The following is a 24,224-nucleotide window of genomic DNA, read 5'->3' on the forward strand; positions in this document are numbered from 1 at the left end:
AGGTTCTCCCTGTGTCTGCTGACAGCATCAGATTCACTGTCACTGGGTCTGTGTGTCCTGTGTGTGTGTGAGGAGAAGACAGCACCCTGAGACAAGACGCATCCTTGGAGAAAGCTAGATTGTACATGGCTGACAGAAGATTCCTTTTCTGTCTTTAGCTGAGTGAGGGTTAATTCTGCTGCAGAAAAAAATCCCTCCTTAAATAAGCCATGCGGTATTGCTCTTGTAGTGGGATCATTTTCTGGTCGGATGTACAAAGCACTGAGGATTTGATGTCTATATTTACCTGTTCACAGTTTGATACCTATTTACCTGTATCCCTGAATGATGAATCTACCTGGAGACTTTTACCTGGGATGAATATTCGTACCTATTCTACCTGTGCACTAACTGATGGATAAGCAGTGTCACCTGTAGATGAGGCGGCCATCACTAAATCATTTTATAAATAATCACTTGATAAACAACCCAGTGGCCAGTGAGTCTGATGATGAACCTGTCTGATGGGGTGAACCTGTCAGATACACATGTAACACCCCAGATGTACTCTGTCATAGTTTTCAATGTACCACCCAGGATGTTTATTGACGCTAGTCCTGTGATGCTCACTGCTTGGTCATGGAAATTATTAAGCTCTGTGATTTAGGATGATGTTCGTGTTCATAGCAGGATATTTTGTGAACTTTTACTCCAGGGAGGCTTGTTCATGTTCATGCATAGTTGGAAAGGTCGTGAACTTTAAACATAGGAACACTGATTTGTGTTTTTGAACTACAACTGTACAGTTGGGTGGTTTGAGTTCATAGTTGGAAAGTTTGTGAACCACAATTGTGTAGTCGGCTTCGTGTTCATACTAGTAGGAGCTACCACTCAAGGAAGGCCTGTTCACGTTCATAGTGTGAGAGTGTGTGAACTTCTACAGTAGAGTCAGGTTCAAGTTCACAGCTGGAGAGGTTCATGTTCATGCTGATATGGCGTTCCTCTTTTGGTCCCCACACTCACGATATAAACGCAGACGGTAAGGCTGTTCAGGTTATCTCCCTTTGATTGTGGGTTCATTGCTCTTAATGTGTTTAAATCTTTTTGAATTGTTTTAATTTTTTAAGATTAAATACGGGTCATTATCAAAATATGCAGCCTTTTGTGTCAGTGTCAATTTAAAGGGGGAAAAATAATGTTCTGGGGAATATATACAGTACCATTGGATTTTAGAAACTTAAACCCATATTGTTGAACAAATAAATCGACAATTTTACTGCTTAAAGTATAAAAAAAATATTATTTGTTATGAGATTTCAGTGAATTTATGTTGTCATTAAATTTTTCCAACGTCTTTAACCTACAATATCTTCAATAATATTGATGTTTTATTCCAAATATCGCCGTTAATTTTCAAAACAACATTCATATTTTAATTTCTGCTATGCTCCTTAACAAGTTCTCTTTTAAAAACAATGAATTTGATGAGATATATGCTTGTACAAAAAATTTTTGTCATTGGTGTTACAAGGCAAATTATATAAAAATATCTTAAAATACATCAAGTAAATAATATTGTACTACAGTTGGAATCCCCCAGATCATAGTGACATCATTCCCTGCTACTAAAAAGATAAATGTATCAGTGATGACATCATTGTGATAGAAAATATGGCAGAAAATGTTAGTATGCTCCGAAAAATACAATGTAAACTGTGTCAGTGGGATAACGTGCTATTTAAGGTTTTCTATTATGAAAGAACAAAAAAGTTTTTCACATAAATGATGAATGTTTATCACATTATAACATAGGCTATGTAGCTTCGTGTAGTATCTGTTCTCTTGGGTCATACTGCTACATTTACTATGGATACATCAGTGGTATAACGGTCAGTGGTGTAACCAAAAATTGTTGTTACACCACTGAAAAAACTGTTACACCACATGACATTATTTAATTATTTTACTTTTTCTTCCATTTCATTTATATTTTGAGCATTTTGAACAATTGTTATTTATCAATTTTACAAGTTAGACACTGTCACAATAAAGAAAGCTTGACTATTTAATTGCAATTGTGTTTTCTTAATCTGGAAAATGAGACCTGTTACACCATTGACATTATTTGAAACACCATTGACATTTTGTATGCTCTAATTATGTTTTACCCATTTAAATACTTGATTAAAAGATAAAAGTAAAAACAAATTTATTCTAATAAAGAAATGAAATTATCCACATCATATTTTTATTAAAAAATCAAATTTTTTAATGACTTATAGTGTACAATAATATATGTTATTCCACTGACATTTCACATTCCCTATTATGTTTTACTAAAATCTTTCAAATACTTAAAGGTAACAAATGCTAGCTGAGCTTCAAAAAACATATATAGACAAAGAGGAAGTGTATATGCATTGTATGCATAGATTTTGGAGAAAATTGAAGAAATTTCAATTTTATTGTCCAAAGTGTATGATTGATATGAGCTGGTATAGTATTGAAGATGTTGTTTGTGAGATTGATGAGCCGAAGAAAGTTCGAACTCGGTACAAGGTGGATAAAAGTGTGTGGATGCCAATAGTAAAAAATATAACATCAAAGAATGAGTGAATTCATGTAAAAAAAACATCTACATGCCATTTTTGTGTCAGTGGTGTAACACTGATTATAAGTGGTGTAACAGTGTGTCTATCTTCAGATTATAAAAGAAGGAGGCACGAAAACTTTTATTTAAGATCAAATTTATCATGTTTTAAATGCAATCAAAAATAGAAATTAGTTTATTTTACAAAATTTAACACGCTTATCTCTTATTTATTATCGCTAGGTCAGTGGTGTAACTTTTAGTCAGTGGTAAAACATAATAATCAGTGGTGTAACGTGCACATTTTTCTCCAAATAAAATTAACTGACAATGATTCATGTATATTTGAAAACACCAGTGCAATTACAATAATGTCTTTTTTATGCTCCATTAAAAGAAAAATCCAGTTGTGTTCTTTTTAATGCTCAAATTAAAAATTTGTTGAGTAACATCAAGACTTTGTCTCAAATGTTATGTTGGTCACTATGTAAATGTGTCAAATATTTTCTGTTATCTAATTCTAATAACTTTAAATGAAGTTTGTTGATATAAACTTTATGTCCATCATTTTAAAAGAATTATTTTATTTTATTTATGATTTTTTTCCTATACTATATGCCTGTAACACCACTGACAAAATTTTCACAGTTCATTTAATTTTAGTCTAATTATCAACCAAATGGTAGATTCCAATGTTTGCAAATTTTTAGATGTTATACTTCATTGTTTGTTAAATGTGTTTTTTGCAATCAAAGTAATTTTTTCACCAATAATTTTCTCATGTTTTACATATTTAAAAAGTCTGCATATTTTGATAATGACCCATACATGTCCATGTTTTACTAATTTCATTTTAACCAAAATCAATTTTATAAGAAAATTTAATGCAGCGCCATTGCATGTTGCTTTATCAATTGACATAGGAAATCGATTATTAACACCACTTCACGAACTTATGATAAGAGCGTATGAGAGAGAATATGTCTCATTTTTCAAAGGCGTTGAGTTTCTATTGTGTCCTATTGCCTCATGCATCTGAGACGATCGATTGTTTGTAAGACACCCGGAAATCCTTATCACAGACTTCTGTTTTTGTCTTGTCTTGGGGTGGTTATGATGACTCAATCGACAGGGGCTCTGTGGTGGGAAGACAGGGACCAAAAATGGTCTTTGACCCAGACAGGAACCACCCCCTCACCCCCGCACCCTCTCACCGAGATCTTTTGAGGGGTGGCCCATTGTTAGGGGTTGATTTAGATCGTTGGCCTGTATTGTGTTTCCTCAAGTTTGAACAAGTGTTTTATTCTCCTCGAAGGAAACAAGAAAGTTGACACCCTTCCGAAGAATTTGTTCATTACAAAATTAGAAGATGTGAATGTTGTTTCTAAATATAGGACTGTGCATCTCATATTGTCTTATTTTGGTATAAACAGGTTTTTTTTTAATAACCGGCATAGTCACGTTAAACACCATGTTGACATGGACAGGACACGTAATATGTAAACAACAGGAGGTGTTGCTAAATATAGAACTGAGGGTCAATAAACAGAAAATAACGTTATCATCGTTAAATCAGGGCAGGACTTTGAATGAGGCCTGGCTGTTCATAACGATCGATGATTAATGTTGAGTAAATACCTGACACCTATCCAAGGGGTATTCCGTTCAATGCAGGTAAATATTGATACCAATCAATCATATACAGGTAAATATTGATGTGGTCTATTGGGTCATGACAGGTGTTTTAGTGATCAGCTGATCTCGAGCCCAACTCCTGGTTTTAAATTCTTTCTCTTAGTCCAATAGATTAACAGAAAGACCAGGATTGATTATTTATTGAGGTAAAGGCTTTTTCTTCTTTAAAAAATATGAAATACCCTTTTAAAAGAAAATTTGATGGCTTCATACAGTTTATCATTAATTTTGTATGGAGAAATTTTATGTGAAAAGTTTATGATGATGGCCGCATCCACTCCTATATATTTATTAATTAAGTTATCATTTTCAAAAAGAGGGTTTGATCTGACAATAAATGTTTGGGATTTGTAATTGTGTCATTTTCTGACAAGGAATATCCCGTTGAATAAGAATTCCTGCAGTTTATTATAAGCGTGAGGAATTTGTTTATGTGTGGGGACAAGGTGTGAAATTGATGTAGAGGCTTTGATCTGTTCACACCTGTTTGTGACCAGCTCTCTCACCTGACTGAGCATCAATGGGGGCGGGGTGTTACCTGCAGAGGGAGGTTATAATTTGATTAAGTTGTCTCTTCAGAATCATATGTAAAAAATCCTACAGGTGTGGACCATTGGTTTTGGGGAAAACTGTGGTTAGGAAGGTACCCATAAAAGTTACACCCCACTACTAACCTTAGGGTCCCAGAGAATGAACGAGGCAAGCCTCTATCCAAACCACTAATTAAACCACGGGTTACATTAGGCTGGGCAGGAATACCTGGGGTTAATTATAGAGGTCGGCTCAGCAGGACCAATCAGAACTCACAATACAGAACCGGAGGGTGAGGGTGGGTCCTGCTGATGAGAACAATACAGAACCAGAGGGTGGGGGTGGGTCCTGCTGATGAGAACAATCAGGGATAAGGAAAATATTTTATAATTAAAGACATTATGAGATTGAATAGCCGTTGACAGTTTCAAGGGTGTTTTTCTCTAGACTGTGCGACCGACCATCTTATAATTCCTTTACTGTTAGAACATTCAGGGTGAACAGGTTAGTTTAGAAGTTTTAAATTTCTTTTTAAAAATTTGATTTTCATTACAAGGGTAACTGTCTTGCCTTTTACATGTACATATGAATCATTGAAGTCTTTGTGTTATGCTGCTTGTATAGAGATCTGTCAAAAAGATTTTATTTGTTGTAGGACTTAATGTTAATTAAGATATTCTTGGAATGTAACAGTGACCAAAAGTTGTGCAAAGATGGTGCATACATGATCTTTATTGAACTTTCAGTTGAAGCAAACCAATTTTATAAATGACATTTTTTATTTAAGAAGATAATTGTAAAGAGTTCTGCTGTTTTTTGGGTAAGAAAAACCTCAACAAACAAAACAAGAGGTAAAGATATACATGTGGAGTCTGATATAATTCTGTCTGCTGCCACAGCCGAGTTCTAGGGAGCAGTGAGGGAATGTTAACAATGGAGGATTGATGGAGAGGCTTCCAGAGAGAACACCTATAGATAGACATCAGTTCTATCTAAGCCTCCCTGCACACCGGCTGCTAAATCAGAGAGGTGCAGGTAAAGTCAGAGACAGGAGGCTGCAGGGGGAGAGAGGAAGCACTGGGTAATCACGGAGCCCCTTTAGGGATCTCTTCTGATGCTTCGAAGGGTAGGCCACTCTTACTTGTTTCTTTTCCTGTAGGGTATGATAAAGAGTTTTAAGATAAAATCTGTATTTGGGGATTCTGAGGAAAGGCCAATCCTATTGGTTTCTGTTTTCTGTGGGCGTTTAATTGATTTGATTGGAATGAGATTTTTTAAAGGTATATATCTATATATGGAGATGATTGGCTTTTATCATATCATTTGTTTGTGAATTTCGATAACATTGCTATTGTTTTAAATGAAGGGGTTATCTAAGCAGTCCAACTTGTTCAATATCTGACACTATCACGATATACCGGTACAAGGCCCTTCACGAATAGTACGGTCTGTGACTTGTGTGTTTGTGTATGTGACTTGTGTGTTTGTGTATGTGACACTAACTTCTACAAGTCAGTGAAGTTCAAGCTTTGCTGAAAGCCAATTAGGATAACTCCTTAGGCTTCCTTGATCATTAAGGGGCTATTTGTTAAACCATTACTTTCACATATAAAGTTGCCATTAATCCACAAGTTCTATGAGTGAATGCGACACGAGGAAACCTCTTGAGCCCCCCTTACGTATAGCGGCCTCCACTCTTGTTGATCCTTATGTGTTTGTGTGTAAACTCTAATGATACACACTTATGTGTTTTAACAATATAATTGTGAACATAGCATGAACTGTGTAATTCCGGGTTAGGATTTTTCAAAAACTTGTTTTAATCTGGAGACAGGGATTTTCTGCTCGACTCTGGGTTGTGATCGACATGAATGCTTTGTTTCAAAAGCTGGGATTTAAGAAAAAGTAGGTACTGTTTCTGATATAGTTGGTCTGGTTGGTTTTAAATGTATCTGTGTGTATTGTGGCATCACTAGTATTCATAATTCATTGACTTTATAAGAGTGAAATGTCCTACAATGAAGGATTAAGCTAAAAGTGAAATACACCTTACACTGTGTATGCAAAGTTAGTAATTTGTACATAATTATCAAAACCCTTGCAGAACTGTGAAGAAATCCAACAGATTACATGGAGTATGTTATTATTTTTTTATTAAGAAATTGATTAATTAGTTAATTGATGATTTCACAAAGATCTAGGAAGTGACTGTGAAGTGATCTCTAAATCTGTTCCACTTTTTGATCTAGCTTACAGAGTCTAATGAGTATATTTGTTAATGATTTATTTGTAACAACTGTATTAATAATAGAATATACTACACCCACATTTAGAGTATTTCATAATGGAGAACTATGGCAGTTGTAGATCTATTTGAGGCTAAGGAAAAATTCAACACACAGTTTTCATGTTGAAAGTGGCAATGTGGTAGAAACCCAGACCCCAGGCCTCTTGTAAGCCTGACTGCACTCTTTTTTAATTAATTACTTTATCAGTGAAAACTTTTCATTAAAAGCAGAAAGCTTTATTTATCTGTGATCTTTGAAGACTCATTGTATATTTAATTAGTTGGGAGCTTCTTTAAGTAATGCAAAAAAATATATATATTTTACTGAATGTTACAGTTCGATTGGAAAGATAACATTCTAGAAGTCACACCGGTCATATTACTTCACAACAAACATATCTAATTCACTGTGTGAGTCCCTTTCATATAAAAATACACATCAGGAGAAAATCCAGTTCTTTTCTGCTGTTAATTAGAAGACTTTCTGTTAATTTGATGAGCAGTGTTGACTGTGTAACTTAGATAAGATGTGCAGACCGGCTTGGATCTGAGGGGAGCGTAAATGAACCACAGATTAGACTAGATGTGTTTTCAATTAAATCTCTCTTTAAAAAACCGGGAAATTCTGTTTGTGACATCAGGAAAATGGAACAGCGATTCTGTGTGTATACAAATTGAAAGACTTACACATCCCTCTTTAATTTCCCTCTCAGCGGAGTGCTATCCAAGTCTAAAATAGCAAAAAAAATGAGATGGAAAATTTGATTCTGTGTTGTACTCAAGAGGGTTAACTAATGTGTATTTATAAACACTGTTGTTTTTAGTTCAGGAATTCAAATTATGTCTAAAAGTACAATTACCTGGTATTCATTTATGAATACATGTATCTTCAACTCATGAAGCAATAAATGACTTTGTAAAAAAAAATTGGAGAGAGAGAGAGAGAGAGAGAGAGAGAGAGAGAGAGAGAGAGAGATTAACGAGCCAAATGATAAAGAATTAAAAAGAATTTATGATGAACATGATGACGATGATGATGATAGCAGTGATGGTGATGATGATGATAGCAGTGATGATGATGATGAAATCTCAGTAATATATAACAGGAAACCCTGTAGAAATAAGCAGATGTCAGCTGTAGCGCTGTAATGCTTAGCTCTTCCTGGTGTCTTACATGTATTCACTCCTTCACTGCAGAGAAAGTTTGTTCACTGTATCGATTTGATTCCAGGTGTTTTATCTAACATTGCAGCCAATATCTCGGTGATCACAGGGGCCTCAATTTCTATTATAGGAAGGAGCTGCTATTTATGTGTTATGAGTTTACATTAACTAATTAAAAAGTTATTTCAGTTCATTGATGCATCGAGTGAAATCTGGACTCCATTGATTCATACCATTGCTGTTGTTTAAATTTTAGATATTTGATCCCTCGGGTCCCATTACTCCAGTCAGAAAGACTGTACAAGTCACATATGATCACATTAGACTTACAGATCCATGACAGTGTATATGTACAATAAATCTGTTGTAAACCGTTTACCTATAGGGGAACCAGTTGTATCTTGTAGACTTGTATAACAGTAACACTCCATGTTGCTACCCCCCCCCCCCCCCCCCCAAAAAAAAAATATATATATATTTAATCATGATTATTGCTGTAATCGTAGCTTCTTAAAGTACCTCACTACGTCTACACTTATATACTTTTTAAGACACTGCATCACAAGATGGCGATTTAATTGTTTTGTTACTAGTAAACTGTTTATATGTATATCATCGTAGCTCAGTGGCTATAAAGTATTGGGCTTCTGAACTGCAGATCATGAGTTTGAATCCGCCTGGAGCTTTTGTTCAAGTTTAAACTGAATTAAATTTTTGAAAATGTAATTTTTCATCCAAAATTGCACATTTTTTGCCTATTCGACTTAAATACTTCTTATCCATTATGATATCTATCATAATCAAGTAATTTTCTGCTGATTTGAGAAAATATTTCACGGTGTAGTGAGGCACCTTAAAGACTTCAGAGTTGACTTGATGTACTACAGATAAAGTTCAGGTGTAGGTCTAAAGCTCATGACAAACTTTTGTTTTTAAAGCGTTGATGGTATAAGGAAGAGTAGATTTTGTACTGGTACAAGTTGTAGCTTCATTTATACAAGCAATCACTGGGTTTATACTGACTGTGGATGACTCTGAAGCTCTGAGTCAAGGAAGGCCAGAACTCGGTCAGTGTGTGCAGCATTTCTCCTTGCTTTCAAAGACATTGCAAGTGTGAATCAAATTGGACAGTTTGGATCAGAACTTGTCTGGAATCTTCCTAGTGTAGCGCTCTGATGTATCGAAGCCTACATGTAGGGCGATTAGTGTAACCATTAATTAAAGCTGGGTGCCTCTAGCCTCGTTACTAAAGATCCTGACCTATAACTCTATATTTATCCTCTACATCATATTCTATACATTGAATTACTTGTAATGAGTTGAATATCACCAAAATTAACTAAATCTGACGTTATCCACAGTATTCTTTGCATAATGCAATCTGGTGAAGAAATTTATTATTTTTTAAAACATGTAAGATTCCCTTTGATGATCTCTGTTGTCTGCCTGCATACATATTTGAGAGGATCGAGGGATCAGACCCTGATAACCATTCCTGCAATATGTCGCTAGGCTGAGAGAACCTCGTAAGTTGGAGTAAATTGGAAGCAAACACCAGGAATAAGACCCTGTGTTCCTGCATACGCTGCAACATTCAGGGAACCTTGTATTAACCGGACAGCAGTGTCTCAACCAGCAAACACCAGATTTGATGGATGCTGAATGGTCTTTCTTTACATAAGTTGTAGGCATAAGACAAAAAATAGGAATCCGTACCAACATGTTCCATGTTCAGCTATTGCTGTGCATTGGAGTCAAGTATGGGTTTGATATGGAAGATTCTGGCTCTGAATATCAAAAGATGGATCTGATGAATGTACTATAATGTTGATCTGAGAGTTATTCTATGTTGAACATAGATTATGTTAAACAAAGATTGTATCATGATGAACTGTAGGGTATACCATTATCTATCAGTATGGTGGTCTGAGATTTTTGTGAAGTTCTTTCCAGTATTGTAAAATTATCATGGTTAAAAGGTCTTTGTTTGATTTTTTCCCTGTGTACAACCTTCAGGGCCTTTCATGTATGTTTCAATTAATTGATGTTAAGGGTGGGTAGTAATTATCTAATTAATTCAGACTGGGCAAGAAAGATTACTCTTCCTAGAAAAAAAAAATCCTCTATATTTACAAGTTGCTTGAAGTACAGGATATTTTGATGTGAGGTGAATTTGGTTCATTTTATTTAAAAAAAATCTTACATATCTAGCAGGATACTCCTTGACACATTCAAACTCCCTGAACTGTTGATGTTAAAAAGAGATATGGGGGGGGGGGGGGGGAGGGGGAACCTGGAGATGGGAGCAAACCAAATACATGTAGTATTAAGAAGAAGAAGAAGAGGGACCCTGTACCATGTAGGACTATGGGGGTTAAGTTGCTCTTAATCAGTTTGCATAAACTTTTCTCTCTTTATTTGTGCATCAATTACTGAGGAAAGAGGGTATAATTTTCTTTTTTGACTTCACATTGAGGAGAGAGAGAGTGAAATATTTTGTGTTGACTTCGCATTGAGTAGATAGTATAATATTTTGTGTTGACTTCGCATTGAGGAGAGAGAGTATAATATTTTGTGGGTTGACGATGCATTGAGGAGAGAGAGAGTATAATATTTTGTGCGTTGACGATGCATTGAGGAGAGAGAGTATAATATTTTGTGCGTTGACGATGCATTGAGGAGAGAGAGAGTATAATATTTTGTGCGTTGACGATGCATTGAGGAGAGAGAGAGTATAATATTTTGTGCGTTGACGATGCATTGAGGAGAGAGAGTATTATATTTTGTGTGTTGACGATGCATTGAGGAGAGAGTATAATATTTTGTGCATTGACGCTGCATTGAGGAGAGAGTAGAATATTTTGTGTGTTGACGATGCATTGAGGAGGGAGTATAATATTTTGTGTGTTGACGCTGCATTGAGGAGAGAGTGTAATATTATGTGCATTGACACTGGCAGATAGAGAGTATAATATTTTGTGCGTTGAGGAAGATGAGCTAGCCGTTGTCCCTGTACTCTGATCATGCCCGGGATTATCACTCACACTGTTAGTCAGCGACGAAGCAGGAAGCTTCGGAAGGAAGTCGCTCAGGATTAAACATTTTGACAACAGATGGAAACATTTTTGTAACAACCTTGTCAACAAGATATCGGGAGCAATGGAGGTCGAGAGAAGGGGAAGAACACGGCGTTCACCTAGCTGGTAAGGGGAGGGGGAGGGGGGAGGGGCAACAGACTGTCAGATTGATGTTGTTTGGAGGAAAGGCTCGTTGTTGATCAAGTGGGCCCTTACTTTTGTTTGAATTGCGGTAATGATCTGATTCCGATCACTGTGATTTATACAGTATGTTCTAAATCAGTTTTTAGGAATTATTGGGTATGTGTTGTCTTAATAAGTTGATAGTTAAAACAGGAAGGATTTGTAGTGTATGTTGTTCAAGAAGCCATGATCCAATGGGATACTTATAATGATCAGCACGCACAGGTTTAATGTTCACTCAGGAGACGGAAGGAATGGTTTACATATATATGTAGCTGGGTAAAAGGTCTGAGTGTTAGTGACAGTAAGAGGGCCAGGAGAGAGAGAGAGAGAGAGAGAGAGAGAGAGAGAGAGAGAGAGACAGAGAGAGAGAGAGAGAGAGAGAGAGAGAGAGAGAGCATGACTTTAAGAGGGCCAGCCCGCAGGCCGAGACCCTCTCCTGTTTACTGTGGTTTCATCAAAATTCGTTGAATACCAATTTTCGGGGATTTCGTTGTTTAGTTAATTCACGAAATTAAATGTTCAATAAGGTGCTATTTTTATTAACATTCTGTATTGATAGGGTCATTGGCCACGAATTTACTGACAGCTCGATGTATGTAAAGATTGATGCACTGGGATATTGTGCTGCAGGTTAACCAAGCAGTCATGAATATTCATGTGCACAGAAAACATGAATATGCAAGAAAGTAATTGAATTCTCTTATTAAATATTCATAGTTTGGTAATTGCTGATTAGAATTGCCTGATTTTACTATCTAAAGTGGTAATTATATACATTTCTTCCATTTTAGAACCTAAGGGTATACTGTCCTCTATCTGTTTATTTGATGTTAAAGTGGAGAGAGAGAGAGAGAGAGAGAGAGAGAGAGAGAGAGAGAGAGAGAGAGAGAGAGAGAGAGATATTTAATTTTGGTCACTGTTCTGCCAGTGTTGACCGGTCTGCAGGTTTTCTCACTGATTATCTTCAGTTGTAAGGTTCCCCTATAATCTCCTTATCAGCTCTACGTGTATATAAAGGTGTATACCTAGAGGTCTGCACTGAGGGTATCAGCAGATAATGGACCATTAATGAACAATATTAGTCTATAAATCAGTAAATGGCTTGTCTTCTATAATCCCCTTGTTGTCTTTTGAAGCTTTAAGTTACAGTCCACCTGATACAAAACCAATCACCGTGCAGGAGTCATCATTACTTGTATAATCAATTCCTTGTAACTTTGATGCCCGTGGCCCAGAGATAGCGAGGGTAGGTACATGTATGTTGACCGACCCTCAGATCATGGCCCCGATCCATGGTGGACAGATGTATTGGACCTATCAAGAAGGGCAGTGAAGCGTGTCAGAGTTATAGAATCTGTTTTAGTGATGGCCATCTCGGACCATCTGGGTTGTTGTCTCAGTGTGTAGGGACTATAATCTCAGTGTGTCTGTGTTTCAGTATAGAGACTGTCTCATTATTTCAGTATTATAGAGAATATCTCAGAGTGAGATGGTCAATGCAGGTCTTGTTTAATTTATTCAAAGGACACAGGTTTACTAAGTTTTGATTCAGGATTCATGACTCAGGTAAAATTAAAAAATTGTAGACTCTATGACGGATTTTATCCATAATTATGAAGTTAGTGCATATAACTCTTTAACGGAGAAATGTGTTTTATAGCACATGTTTAAACAAGTATGAACTAGATCTCTAACGTGTGTAATGTTATATTTTGACAGTTTTGGGGCATTCAGCAAGGAGTCATATTTGGCCTCGTTTTATTACCTAATTCTTTCCATAAAAACAACCGCTTCTTATTTCTGCCAGTCTGTCAGGAAATTCTAAACCGTAAAAAGGAAGAGTTTTGGGCAAATTTTAAACCAGATAGTTCTCCATTGAGGGTATGTGTCATTTAATCCTATACATTAAGAAATATACAAGTGTGTGTCAGATGAACACTGAGATGGTGGGCAGGGTGAAGTTGTCTTAGCCAGAGATACAACAGGCGGAGTATTGTTGTCTACTGGTGTTACGATTTGTGGGATTTTATGACCTCCCACTTGATCTATAAACAATTGATTTATGATCAGGGGCTGTAAGTCAAAAGTGTGAAGTTGACAAAGCAAGGAGTGGGGATCCTGGTTCCCCAGTCAGTGCCCCTACTGGGTGTATCTCTGCAGGGATTGTACACAAATCAGTGGATGGCTTGTGTTGTGGATGTTTCAGTACTTCCATTGTGTAACTGTAAGTGTTGGAATACTCATTAGAAAGCAGGAAAAACGGTCTGGTTTATTATAGTCAACATACAGACTGCCTGTGACAGTACAACTTGTGTCCGGGGGGTTTGGGTGTCAACAGAAAAACCTTTATCATTTTGGTGGATTTCAATCTTGCGTGATTGATTGATGGAGAATTGTTCAACCTTATGGTAGGGTAACTTGTTTGATATGACTCAATGAGCATATTCTTGATATAGGTGAAGATCAAGGTACATGTATTATTACTGAAAATTACCCGTTAATACATAACTGCCATAGTCCCAGACTGTGGCCTTCAAAGATTCACTTCTGGGTCATAGAGACATGCTTCTAATCAATGTATCTGCAGAAATGGTCTTAGCAAGATATATTTAGATTCTCTTTCTGGTTACTTTCTCTCTCTCTCTCTCTCTCTCTGTTTTTCCGATTTCTAATGCTCCTCTCTCTCTCTTTCTCTCCATTTCACTTTCTCTTTCATGATTCTCTTTCTCGCTAGCACTCCCAAGAATGAATAGATAAGCTGTAAATTGCAGACTCAAAGTATTTCATCAAGTTCATAAGGTCCGATTCAAATCCTGTTATATAGGCTTCATTAAAAGATAAGAAGATAATCCGTACTGGATCATTACCACATCTGAGTGGGCAAACCTAATGTAAGTAAAGAGTGAAATAGATAAAGCACTGTGTCCTTAGTGAGTTCCTTTAGTGTAAGAGTGCAGCCCTCTATGGTTTGTGCAGTGGTTTTATTTGTGGAATTCGCAGATAATGGCGTGCGGTGACGAAATCTGTCACACAATTCACTGCATGGCTTTAGTCACCTCAATTCAACCGCTCAGTGTTAGCTTTTTTATGCAAGTCAGGAAATCAATTTCCTCGAAACATTCAAGTTCTCTCTCCACAGCTACTAAAGCAACAGAGAAATTTCTCTGTCCTAGTCCTGTGATGTAATAACGCAGGGTTTGCTCTGGCTGTGAGAATCTGTGATTGATGAAACAAGTGTTCAATGCCCACTGTTCTGTGTGTGTATTGGAGGCTTCATTGATCAGTTAACTTTGTATTAGTCATCATCGAGGGAGCTCGTGTACTGTGGATGGGGGACTTAACAGCGAGATCAGTAGTCCATGCTATCGGGAGACGGTCTTCGGATAAATCAACACACTTTGCTGTGGTTCCCAGCGTATGACATCACCATTATACATGTACAGGCTTCGTTGGAAGACGAGAGCTTGGAACTGGGTTAACAACATGATTACATTGCGGAAGTTTCCCATTCAGTGACAGTGTGGAAAATATCATTGATTTCATGAAACTTCTCTCTAATTCCTGTCTGTCTCTCGGATTTTTTTCATGAATGGCGTCTAATATGCTGTGGTAAGAATTTAACTCTCTATCGTTTTTTCTGTTGCATACCAAAGATGATAGGCTTTAATTCATCAAAGGTTCATTCAGTAGAACTAATGTTGTCGGAGCCCTCGTGGATATTCTAAAATGTTTGATATTCTTCCGAACCCCATCTGTGTATAAGTGTGTGGATTAATGTTCCAAAGTGCATGAATACATGTAAAATATTTTGGTGCATTTCGAATGTTTTTTCAAACATTTTTGAACAAGGATGTAAATGTATCTAATTTTAATGCTATTGAAGTATATAGGTGATGCTATACGGTCCTTTTAGTGTATGCAAATACTTAGTATTAAGTATATATGAAGGCAGAGGCATTTAAATGGCATACAATTTTAATTCCGTTTTAGATTGAATCTGACTTGGTCCAATTTAATTAAGTTTTATCCCAGACTTAATATTAGGTAGGAAGTTGGGGTTCAAAGATCTTGAAACGATGTTGACATCGGGCATGTGGTTAAAATGTCAGATTGAGTGCCTTTATTCCTGGGACCCTGGTTCTCTCCTCTAGTCCTGTTTTGTTTAAAGAAGCTCTTTCCAGGATTTCCTCTGCCTCAGTGTTGCCTCTTCAAGATCAAAAGGTCATTTTTCTCCGACACACAAGATTTTGCCATGAACGGATTTTGATATTTTTTTATCTATCATATATATGTCCTGATTTTGCATGCACACAGTACTTAAAAAAGGTTGTTATTATAATACTTTTGTACAGACGAAACGTAATATATTCTCTTCTATGATATTACGGATGGCTGTAAAATGATCAATTCCTTTAGGAATCCCAGAGGCCTTCCAATATCATAAAATTCTGCGGCTCTGTATAAGATGTGTGTTCGTTCTAATACGGTTTGGATATTAACCCTATATCCTTCACTGCATAAATAGTGTACAATGGACAGCTATTCATCGCCTGTCTGTTACTGGAGCACCACTGGTATTGATTAACCGGGGTCCCCCGATGCTGCGTTCTTTGATGTTAAGTCTGTGGACTGTTTTAATCAATGTTGGTGGTATTTTCATGTTTTATTAATAATGGAACGTTATAGTGTTGAATAAAATAGGCATCATGTACATAGTATTGACATAATACAGACATAGTACAGACACTTATAAGACTGACTCATCTACTACCAAATTTACATGATACAAATAAAAAAACAAAAGAGCCTAACAGACTTTGTGCCATAAAAAACCCCATGGTATATATAGGTATATGCATTAACTGTTGGACTGAAAGCCGAGTTGTTGGTTATATTGTTCATGTTTATTACACTCGGGGGAACACGGCGTAAACGTTAAACAACAAAAAATCTTATTGCTTGTTTTGTAATGCACTCAGATAATTGTCAACTCCACTCCAAACAAACAAATCACTGGAAACTCCGTTTATACATTGTACTAGTTTCTGAACGTCATTGCCTGTTTAAAAGGATCCGACAGGAGAACAAAACAAAATATTAGTGCACCGATTGACCGGTAGATCTGGGCACAGATTTGACCCCCTAGAGGTCAGCAGACATGATGATTTAATAATCCGTCTGTCGACAGGTGTGTAATCCAGGTGTAATTAAAGTGTTGTCAATCCCAGTATTTACCTACACTGTATTGTACTAGCTGTCAGTAAGAGTATTGGGTACTTGTAAGATTATAATTCAGTTAGTATTTGGTACCTGTAAGCAGTGTAAGGTATAAATTTCACAGAATACCTTGCAAACAAACATTCAGGATTCAGGCACTTGCTGCTAATTTGATAAAGAGATAATTTTATGAAATCTCATGACTGCACATGTAGACGAGGAGTTAGAATTAGACTATTAGTGAGAGTGTGTGTGTTGCATAATCTATTAGGGAAGTACATGTCCCAGTCACGGGAGATAGTGAGTTATAGTACCAGGCTAAGTGTTATTAGTACCATGCTAATGTTACATGGATATATGAAATTGTAATGTTTGTGTAACGCGTGAGATGTGTGGATATATATGTAATTAACACGGACTGATCCATGACAACCAGGATTTGAACTTTTACACTTTTCAATTCTTTATCTATAATTGTGTGTAGTAGGATTTGGCTGGGAATAAAATAACTAGAAACAGATAAGGAGAGAGAGAGAGAGAGAGAGAGAGAGAGAGAGAGAGAGAGAGAGAGAGAGAGAGAGAGAGAGAGAGAGAGAGAGAGAGAGAGCATCTTGTTTTAATCTTTATCATCCAGAACTTTGTTATAAATAAACATATCATAATTCCCTAACTGCCTTCAGAGGGTCATAATCTGTACAATGTTAATTAATGCCACCCTCATCCCAATAATGTTAATTACCCCCTCCCCCCTATTGATTCAGTAACTTCCCTTCTGGTTGTCAGTGTGTTTATTTTGTTTCCACAATTTATCACCATGTTATGGTCAATTTGTCACATAATTACTCGGACCTATCACCGTTGCTAATGACCATTTAATGCCCACAACTCCAGTATGATAGTCCACAGATGGAAGGGGGGGGGGAGGTGAAGTTCCCCCTCTAACCTGGCAGGTTTGGTTCCCTTCACCTGGTGCCAGGAATTTGCTGCAGAAGATTAACTGGGCTCTGTCGGCCAGGTGTTGCTTGGGCTTGATACAGACCCCCCCCTGCTGATCGAGGAATCTTCTGAGAGATGAGAGAGCCTCGGAGGATTTCATTTTTAAAAAAAGTTTTTATCAGAATCAACAGGCTGTGCTCTCAGAGTGGTTGTTTTTTTTTGTTTTTTGTCGGAAGAAAAGATGATGTTTTGAATGGTTGATAATTTGATGGGAGTGCCTGGACATCAGAGAATGATAGGATTTCTGGATTTGTTTTCTCACTGGTAAGATCTGGGATGATGTACATGTAGCTGCTTAAAGAGATTTATTGTGTACTAAATGATTGAATAGTTTCAGAACTTTCCATCTATGAGGTCTGTCCATAGATAACTAAACTCACAGTTATAAATCTATGTTAAGTTAAGTCATCTATGAGGTCTGTCCATAGATAACTAAAACTCACAGTTATAAATCTATGTTAAGTTAAGTCATCTATGAGGTCTGTCCATAGATAACTAAAACTCACAGTTATAAATTTATGTTAAGATAAGTCATGAACGGATGGCAAAATGCTTTTTTAACATCAAACAGTTTTAAATTTTTGATATTAACTTCTAAATGTTGATACATTTTCATTATGATCATGATGTTCATGTACTTCCATCCATAGTGATAACACAGGTTGTCCCATAATTCCACCTTCAAATGTCATAGTATGCCGGGGACTCCAAAAAACTGCTATATCCGATATTTCCCATTATCCATGTTCGTATTAACGAGTTTTACTGTACTGAACAATGCATTACTCAAGGATGTTAATGACACATGCATTCACTAAAGCGAGTCCTGACCTATTTATCCTAATCCCCCAGTAATCAGATAGAAATTTAAGCTTTTTAACTTTTTAACAAAATATAATCCTCTATTAATTTTAACATTACTTGCCAGAAAATTAATCCTCTTACTGGTATTATCCTAGACTTTTCCTCGATAATCTGGTTTACTAAGATTCGATATTGCAGGTGGCGATTGCAGATTTCATGATAGTCTGATTACAACTCTGCAGTGACTGCCAGCCCAAATCATAGTAGTACCCCACAAAACTCATTATAAAAAGGCTGCCTCCCCCTTACTCTCTATATCAAGAAGATAAGTGAGAGATATATCATACAATTAAACCACTGTGACATTTCTTGTTTTTTTGGGGGGAGAGGAAACTGAGGAAGCTTGATCCATTCAGTCAGGTGTTTTATACTCAATAATGGACTGATTCATAGTACCAGATCCTCACTGGACTGATTATTGTCCAGGTAAGCCTCCTTATGGTATCAGTATTCTGGGGACACCTGTGAAAGGGAGGGGCTCGGGGGCCAGAGTTAAATTGTCAGTGACCAGGGCCAAAGGTCAAAGTCCTCAAAACACTGTTGATTATGATCTATTCGTTTAATAGACATGTATATTCAGTTACTTTTAATTCAGTCGGTTGTAACAATTGCTTGTTAAAACACCACTTAATATCAACAGCAGTGGGCTATGAACACGTGTGTGAGAGAAAATCAATAGTACGGGTTTGTCTTGTCGTTCAATGTGTTGATCTATCGATTTGTTTTGGAAGTATAGGATATCAGCCTTAAGCTCGCATGGAAGGAAATTCAGAAGTGATTGTGAATGGAACCTAAAACTTTAGTAAACAGTTAGGTACAGTGTAATGTTATATGTACAAAGAATCAAAATTTTGTCAGTTTCCTGTAATAGCTTTTGTTAACTCGACTGTGATGATGATTACCAATGGGCCAATTGGATCGTTGTCGTTGTTGTCCAAGTGTAGACCTTGTGAACAAGGATTCCTAGTATTTAATGGGGTCCCCACTTGATTCCTCTATGTGGTAGATTCATCTCTTAGCTCTTTTTTGATGCTTCATTTTGCAGCATAACATTAGAAATTTTAGGAAAGAATTTCAAAAAATTGTGTCAAATATTATTTTTCTTTATTAATTAAGTCATCATTTTAGAAATTATGCCTTAGTAAAAATTGCTAATTTTTTTTTTATCACAAAAATAAAGATATCCATTTTGAAAACATTACAATCACAAAACTAACCACCATGTGGAGGCAGAAATGTCAACAAGACTTGGTTGCATTGACAGAGGGACCATAGAAATATTGAACCAGTGTTACATTTTATGTTTCAAGCTCCAGTGGTTATATATATTATAAGAGGCTCTTAAGAATTCAAACATCCTATACGTATTTCATTGTTTTCTAGTGTTACATCTTTGTTTATGTGATCGTCACCTGTTATTGTCAATGTTGTGAGATGGTCGCCCATTGTTGACAATGTTGTGAGATGGTCGCCTGTTGTCAATGTTGTGAGATGGTCGCCTGTTGTTGTCAATGTTTTGAGATAGTCGCCTGTTGTTGTCAATGTTGTGAGATGGTCACCTGTTGTTGTCAATGTTGTGAGATGGTCGACCATTGTTGACAATGTTGTGAGATGGTCGCCCATTGTTGTCAATGTTGTGAGATGGTCGCCTGTTGTTGTCAATGTTGTGAGATGGTCGCCCGTTGTTGTCAATGTTGTGAGATGGTCGCCCATTGTTGACAATGTTGTGAGATGGTCGCCCATTGTTGTCAATGTTTTGAGATAGTCGCCTGTTGTTGTCAATGTTGTGAGATGGTCGCCCGTTGTTGTCAATGTTGTGAGATGGTCGCCCATTGTTGTCAATGTTTTGAGATAGTTGCCTGTTGTTGTCAATGTTGTGAGATGGTCGCCTGTTGTTGTCAATGGTGTGAGATGGTCGCCTGTTGTTGTCAATGTTGTGAGATGGTTGCCCGTTGTTGTCAATGTTGTGAGACGGTCGCCTGTTGTTGTCAATGTTGTGAGATGGTCGCCTGTTGTTGTCAATGTTTTGAGATGGTCACCCGTTGTTGTCAATGTTGTGAGATGGTCGACCATTGTTGTCAATGTTGTGAGATGGTCGCCCGTTGTTGTCAATGTTGTGAGATGGTCGACCATTGTTGTCAATGTTGTGAGATGGTTGCCTGTTGTTGTCAATGTTTTGAGATGGTCACCTGTTGTTGTCAATGTTGTGAGATGGTCGACCATTGTTGTCAATGTTGTGAGATGGTCGACCATTGTTGACAATGTTGTGAGATGGTCGCCTGTTATTGTTAATGTTGTGAGATGGTCGCCTGTTGTTGTCAATGTTGTGAGATGGTCGCCCGTAAAATGTTGTCAATGTTTTGAGATGGCAGATTCTGATAATACTGTCACAGTTACCACAGAGACTGGAGTTATAATTGTGGACACTTGTCAGCTAGGTCATGTCAGGGGTCCTGGAAATGAGTGTGGTGTCAGGTATTTCATTGAACTACGTCACACATTGAGGGGGGGTTCTTGAGAGGAGGCTGCAGTCTTTATCTGAACATATCAAACCACTTTTCCTGCCTGTGAATTTTCCTGCTTGTATGAGGGAATTAAGATGATGAAATCTTAAAGCCCTCGACAAGTTCTCCGCCATCCAAATATCAGAATAGCCTACTTACTGTACAGTAATTTAAAAATAAAGTTGTTGTCATGGTGCTCATTAAGTCTTGTATGTTGTAATCTTTATTGTTTCAAGAGAAGTCAGGATCGAGTCTCTGAGTTGGCAAACTGATTCTCAACCCTGTTTACTTTAGTTCATCATCTTTCCCTCTGTGTAAAACTTAATATTACTTTTTTATTTTTCATTCAGTGTGACCTGGGGAGGACTTTAGAGCAACTGACTCCTATTGTCATGTCTCTGATCATTAAAAATAGGGATCCACTGATTTTGCTTTACTGCTTATGATATCCTGTTAATCAACAAATCTGTCTTTTTGCGCATAAAAGCCATATATCTATGGGGTAACCCTTTACACCGACTCCCATACTAAGTAGTGTCATGATAGTTGACTAGATACCCAGCCACTGCGACCAAGAATCACCTCACCCTATTACACTGTGTCCACCCAGTCCCAGACTAAGTCCACATTATGTCTAATGTACTCAAATAATTAATGCATTGCATGTGCAGTTGTTAAGAATTGTGCTAGCATTCAATTGGTCTGTCAATTTTGCCTTGAGGCTGTCATTCCTGGAGATAATGGTATTGATTCCAAAGCTTCCCTCTGAAGACCTGTCTGATTCAGCCATATGCTAGAAAGTTCTAAATGGAGAGACAGAAAGAGGAGAAAGAGAATTGAATGAGTAGAAAAACAGAGAACAGCAGAATGAAGAGAAAAATAAGAAATAGTGATCACTAACAATATCTAAAGAAATGTATGAGAGAGAGAGAGAGAGAGAGAGAGAGAGAGAGAGAGAGAGAGAGAGAGAGAGAGAGAGAGAGATCCGGGTTTCATCAGATATTGATTATTGGCTATCACAGCCCTCCACTCTGTTTACCACGCCATGTTCTTTAACAGTACAGTTATAGGTTATTGCGGTAACAAAGGCCAATAAAACCAGGCTCCCTTTGTTCTTCCTTTCATCAGGAGTTTATTTTATGCTGCAGTCTCAGGTAGCTTTTTCGGCTGTGTCTTCTAATTGCTGTTTCATGTTCAGCTGAGAGAAAACAGGCGTTTAATGTTTAAAAGTGATTTGTTTTGACAAGAAAGCAAGTCTAAAACAGGATTAGTGCTATTAATCGGTTGGTAATGTGTGTGTTTGTTAGACAGAACTTAATATTTTTGAATATTTATCCTAGCATCTTAAGAACTACCGTCAGTGCTGACTGCTGAGGTTGTGTAAGAATAGTCGCTGTAGATTATACAGCTCCCAGCTCTTGGTTGTATGTTACTGTGTGCAGTGAGATTTAACAGCATTTTTTCTGTTTCAGTGTCACTAACTCAAATAGTGGGGAGGAATTCCTACGGAACAAGAACAGATCGCGTTCTGTTGGAGGTTCACCACTCGAGTCGCCACGAAGCAGCAGACTTTTATCCCAGACCAGTGTCCATGGCAACCGCTGTCAGCGGCAACGGTCTTTTCGACGAAATGAAGATGAAATAAAACGCTCTCGGTCGCAGTCGGTGGCCTACGAACTCTCACAGGACCTGCAAGACAAACAGGTCGAGATGTTAGAAAGAAAGTATGGTGGATCTATACGATCTCGACGGGCTGCGAAAATCATCCAAAGGGCATTCCGCCAGTACTCAATGAACAAAAACTTTGAGAAGCTTCGGATTGCGGTGGGCGAGCGCAGGTTATCAAAACGTTTGTCAGAGTTAGGAAGAAGCAATACAGTGAGTGCGGACACATATTTTATAGGAGGACCCTCCGTGTTACAAGGGAATGGCGACCTACAAAGACACTCTGACATTCTCGGAAAACGCGGAGAAAGTGATCGACTTCGCTTTGGTGAAAATCGGTTACGACAACAAATGTCCTTGGACCAAAATGCTCGGTTTGATTCTCAGTTAGCTAATAAAAGGAACTTTGACAAGAGAAAACTCGAGCGACATCGAGAAGTTGACTTGCCTGAATCTACAAAAGATGCCAAATCTGTCTCAAGTGAAACAAACAATAACCGAAACTCTTGTCCAGAAATGAACGAGAGTAGTGCTAGTGACTCTCCCCAGCCCCCGAACACGGAAAGTACTGTCGATCCGCACAGCCTGGACTTTGAAATCGTTCTGGAGAACAACACAGGAATTGTGTTAGCCGAGAGTTTCCACAGTGAACAGGGTCCACCGGAGGGGTCCATGTACCTGGGCGGATATAATCACAAAAAAATGTCTGCTTCCTCTCTTTATTCCAATGCAAGTACGGACACGTTAGAGAACAGAAGTGAGTCCTACGATTCGTATAAATCCAATTTTTCTGACTCTGGCTCCTATGGTAGTCAAGGTGATCTACAGATTCGGATTGATGCGGTTCAGCCGCTAGAGACTGTCCGCACGCCGGAACAAAAGCAAATGGCTGATCAGACTCACAAATATTACATGCAACAAGAAATTAAAATGCGTAAAAACGATGCATCGGGATCTTCATCGGGTAAAAAACCCCCACAGGTTCCTGTTAGGGCTCCGGAAGCCTCACCCATTTGGAAACGGAAAGGTGCCAACACAAACGGAAATCCAACTCCGCCGGTCGGAAACAAGCTACAGGAACCGAAACGTATGAGCAATATATCAGAAATCAGTGAAGCAGACTCAATGTTAGACGCACAATGTGCAAGTTCTCCGAATTCAGAGACGCTTAGTATAGGAAGTGAAGCAAGTTTAGTGAATCAGCGGAAACTCCGATTAAGTGGAACTCCCGAACATGGGGGGCATAGTGGAATACACAAGTCAGACAAGTCTCGCAAACGGACTTATAGAATTGGACTTAACTTGTTTAATAAGTAAGTATTAACCACAGAATTATTTTGGGAAAACATGTAAATAATAAGTTTTATAACTTAGTACAAGATGTTGCATTGATATGGGGGGGGGGGGGGGGGTAAGCACAAAATTCAGAGGAGGTGGGGGAAGTTAGCACAAAATTTAGAATTGATATG

At 37.6% G+C, this 24,224-nt stretch overlaps 1 protein-coding gene across 17 annotated transcripts in view; it reads left to right on the forward strand.

Annotated features, from left to right (window-relative positions):
• Positions 1-24,224, forward strand: part of LOC105339370 (IQ motif and SEC7 domain-containing protein 1) — a 58,809-nt gene that overhangs the window by 17,561 nt on the left and 17,024 nt on the right. For 5 of the 17 annotated variants that reach the window (XM_066083183.1, XM_066083190.1, XM_066083182.1 and 2 more), the window contains exon 2: positions 22,563-24,068. In XM_066083183.1, the coding sequence (XP_065939255.1) occupies positions 22,563-24,068 (1,506 nt within the window). Of the gene's footprint in view, positions 1-554; positions 1,019-4,103; positions 4,244-4,287; positions 4,411-5,613; positions 5,922-6,541; positions 6,701-11,290; positions 11,450-13,051; positions 13,076-13,777; positions 13,918-14,684; positions 15,119-17,841; positions 17,987-19,377; positions 19,401-22,562; positions 24,069-24,224 lie in introns of those variants that run through there. The other 12 variants (XM_066083195.1, XM_066083186.1, XM_066083197.1 and 9 more) reach the window with 12 other exon arrangements.

The sequence above is a fragment of the Magallana gigas genome, chromosome 4 (assembly GCF_963853765.1).
Source record: "Magallana gigas chromosome 4, xbMagGiga1.1, whole genome shotgun sequence".
Classification (NCBI taxonomy): Eukaryota; Metazoa; Mollusca; class Bivalvia; order Ostreida; family Ostreidae; genus Magallana; species Magallana gigas.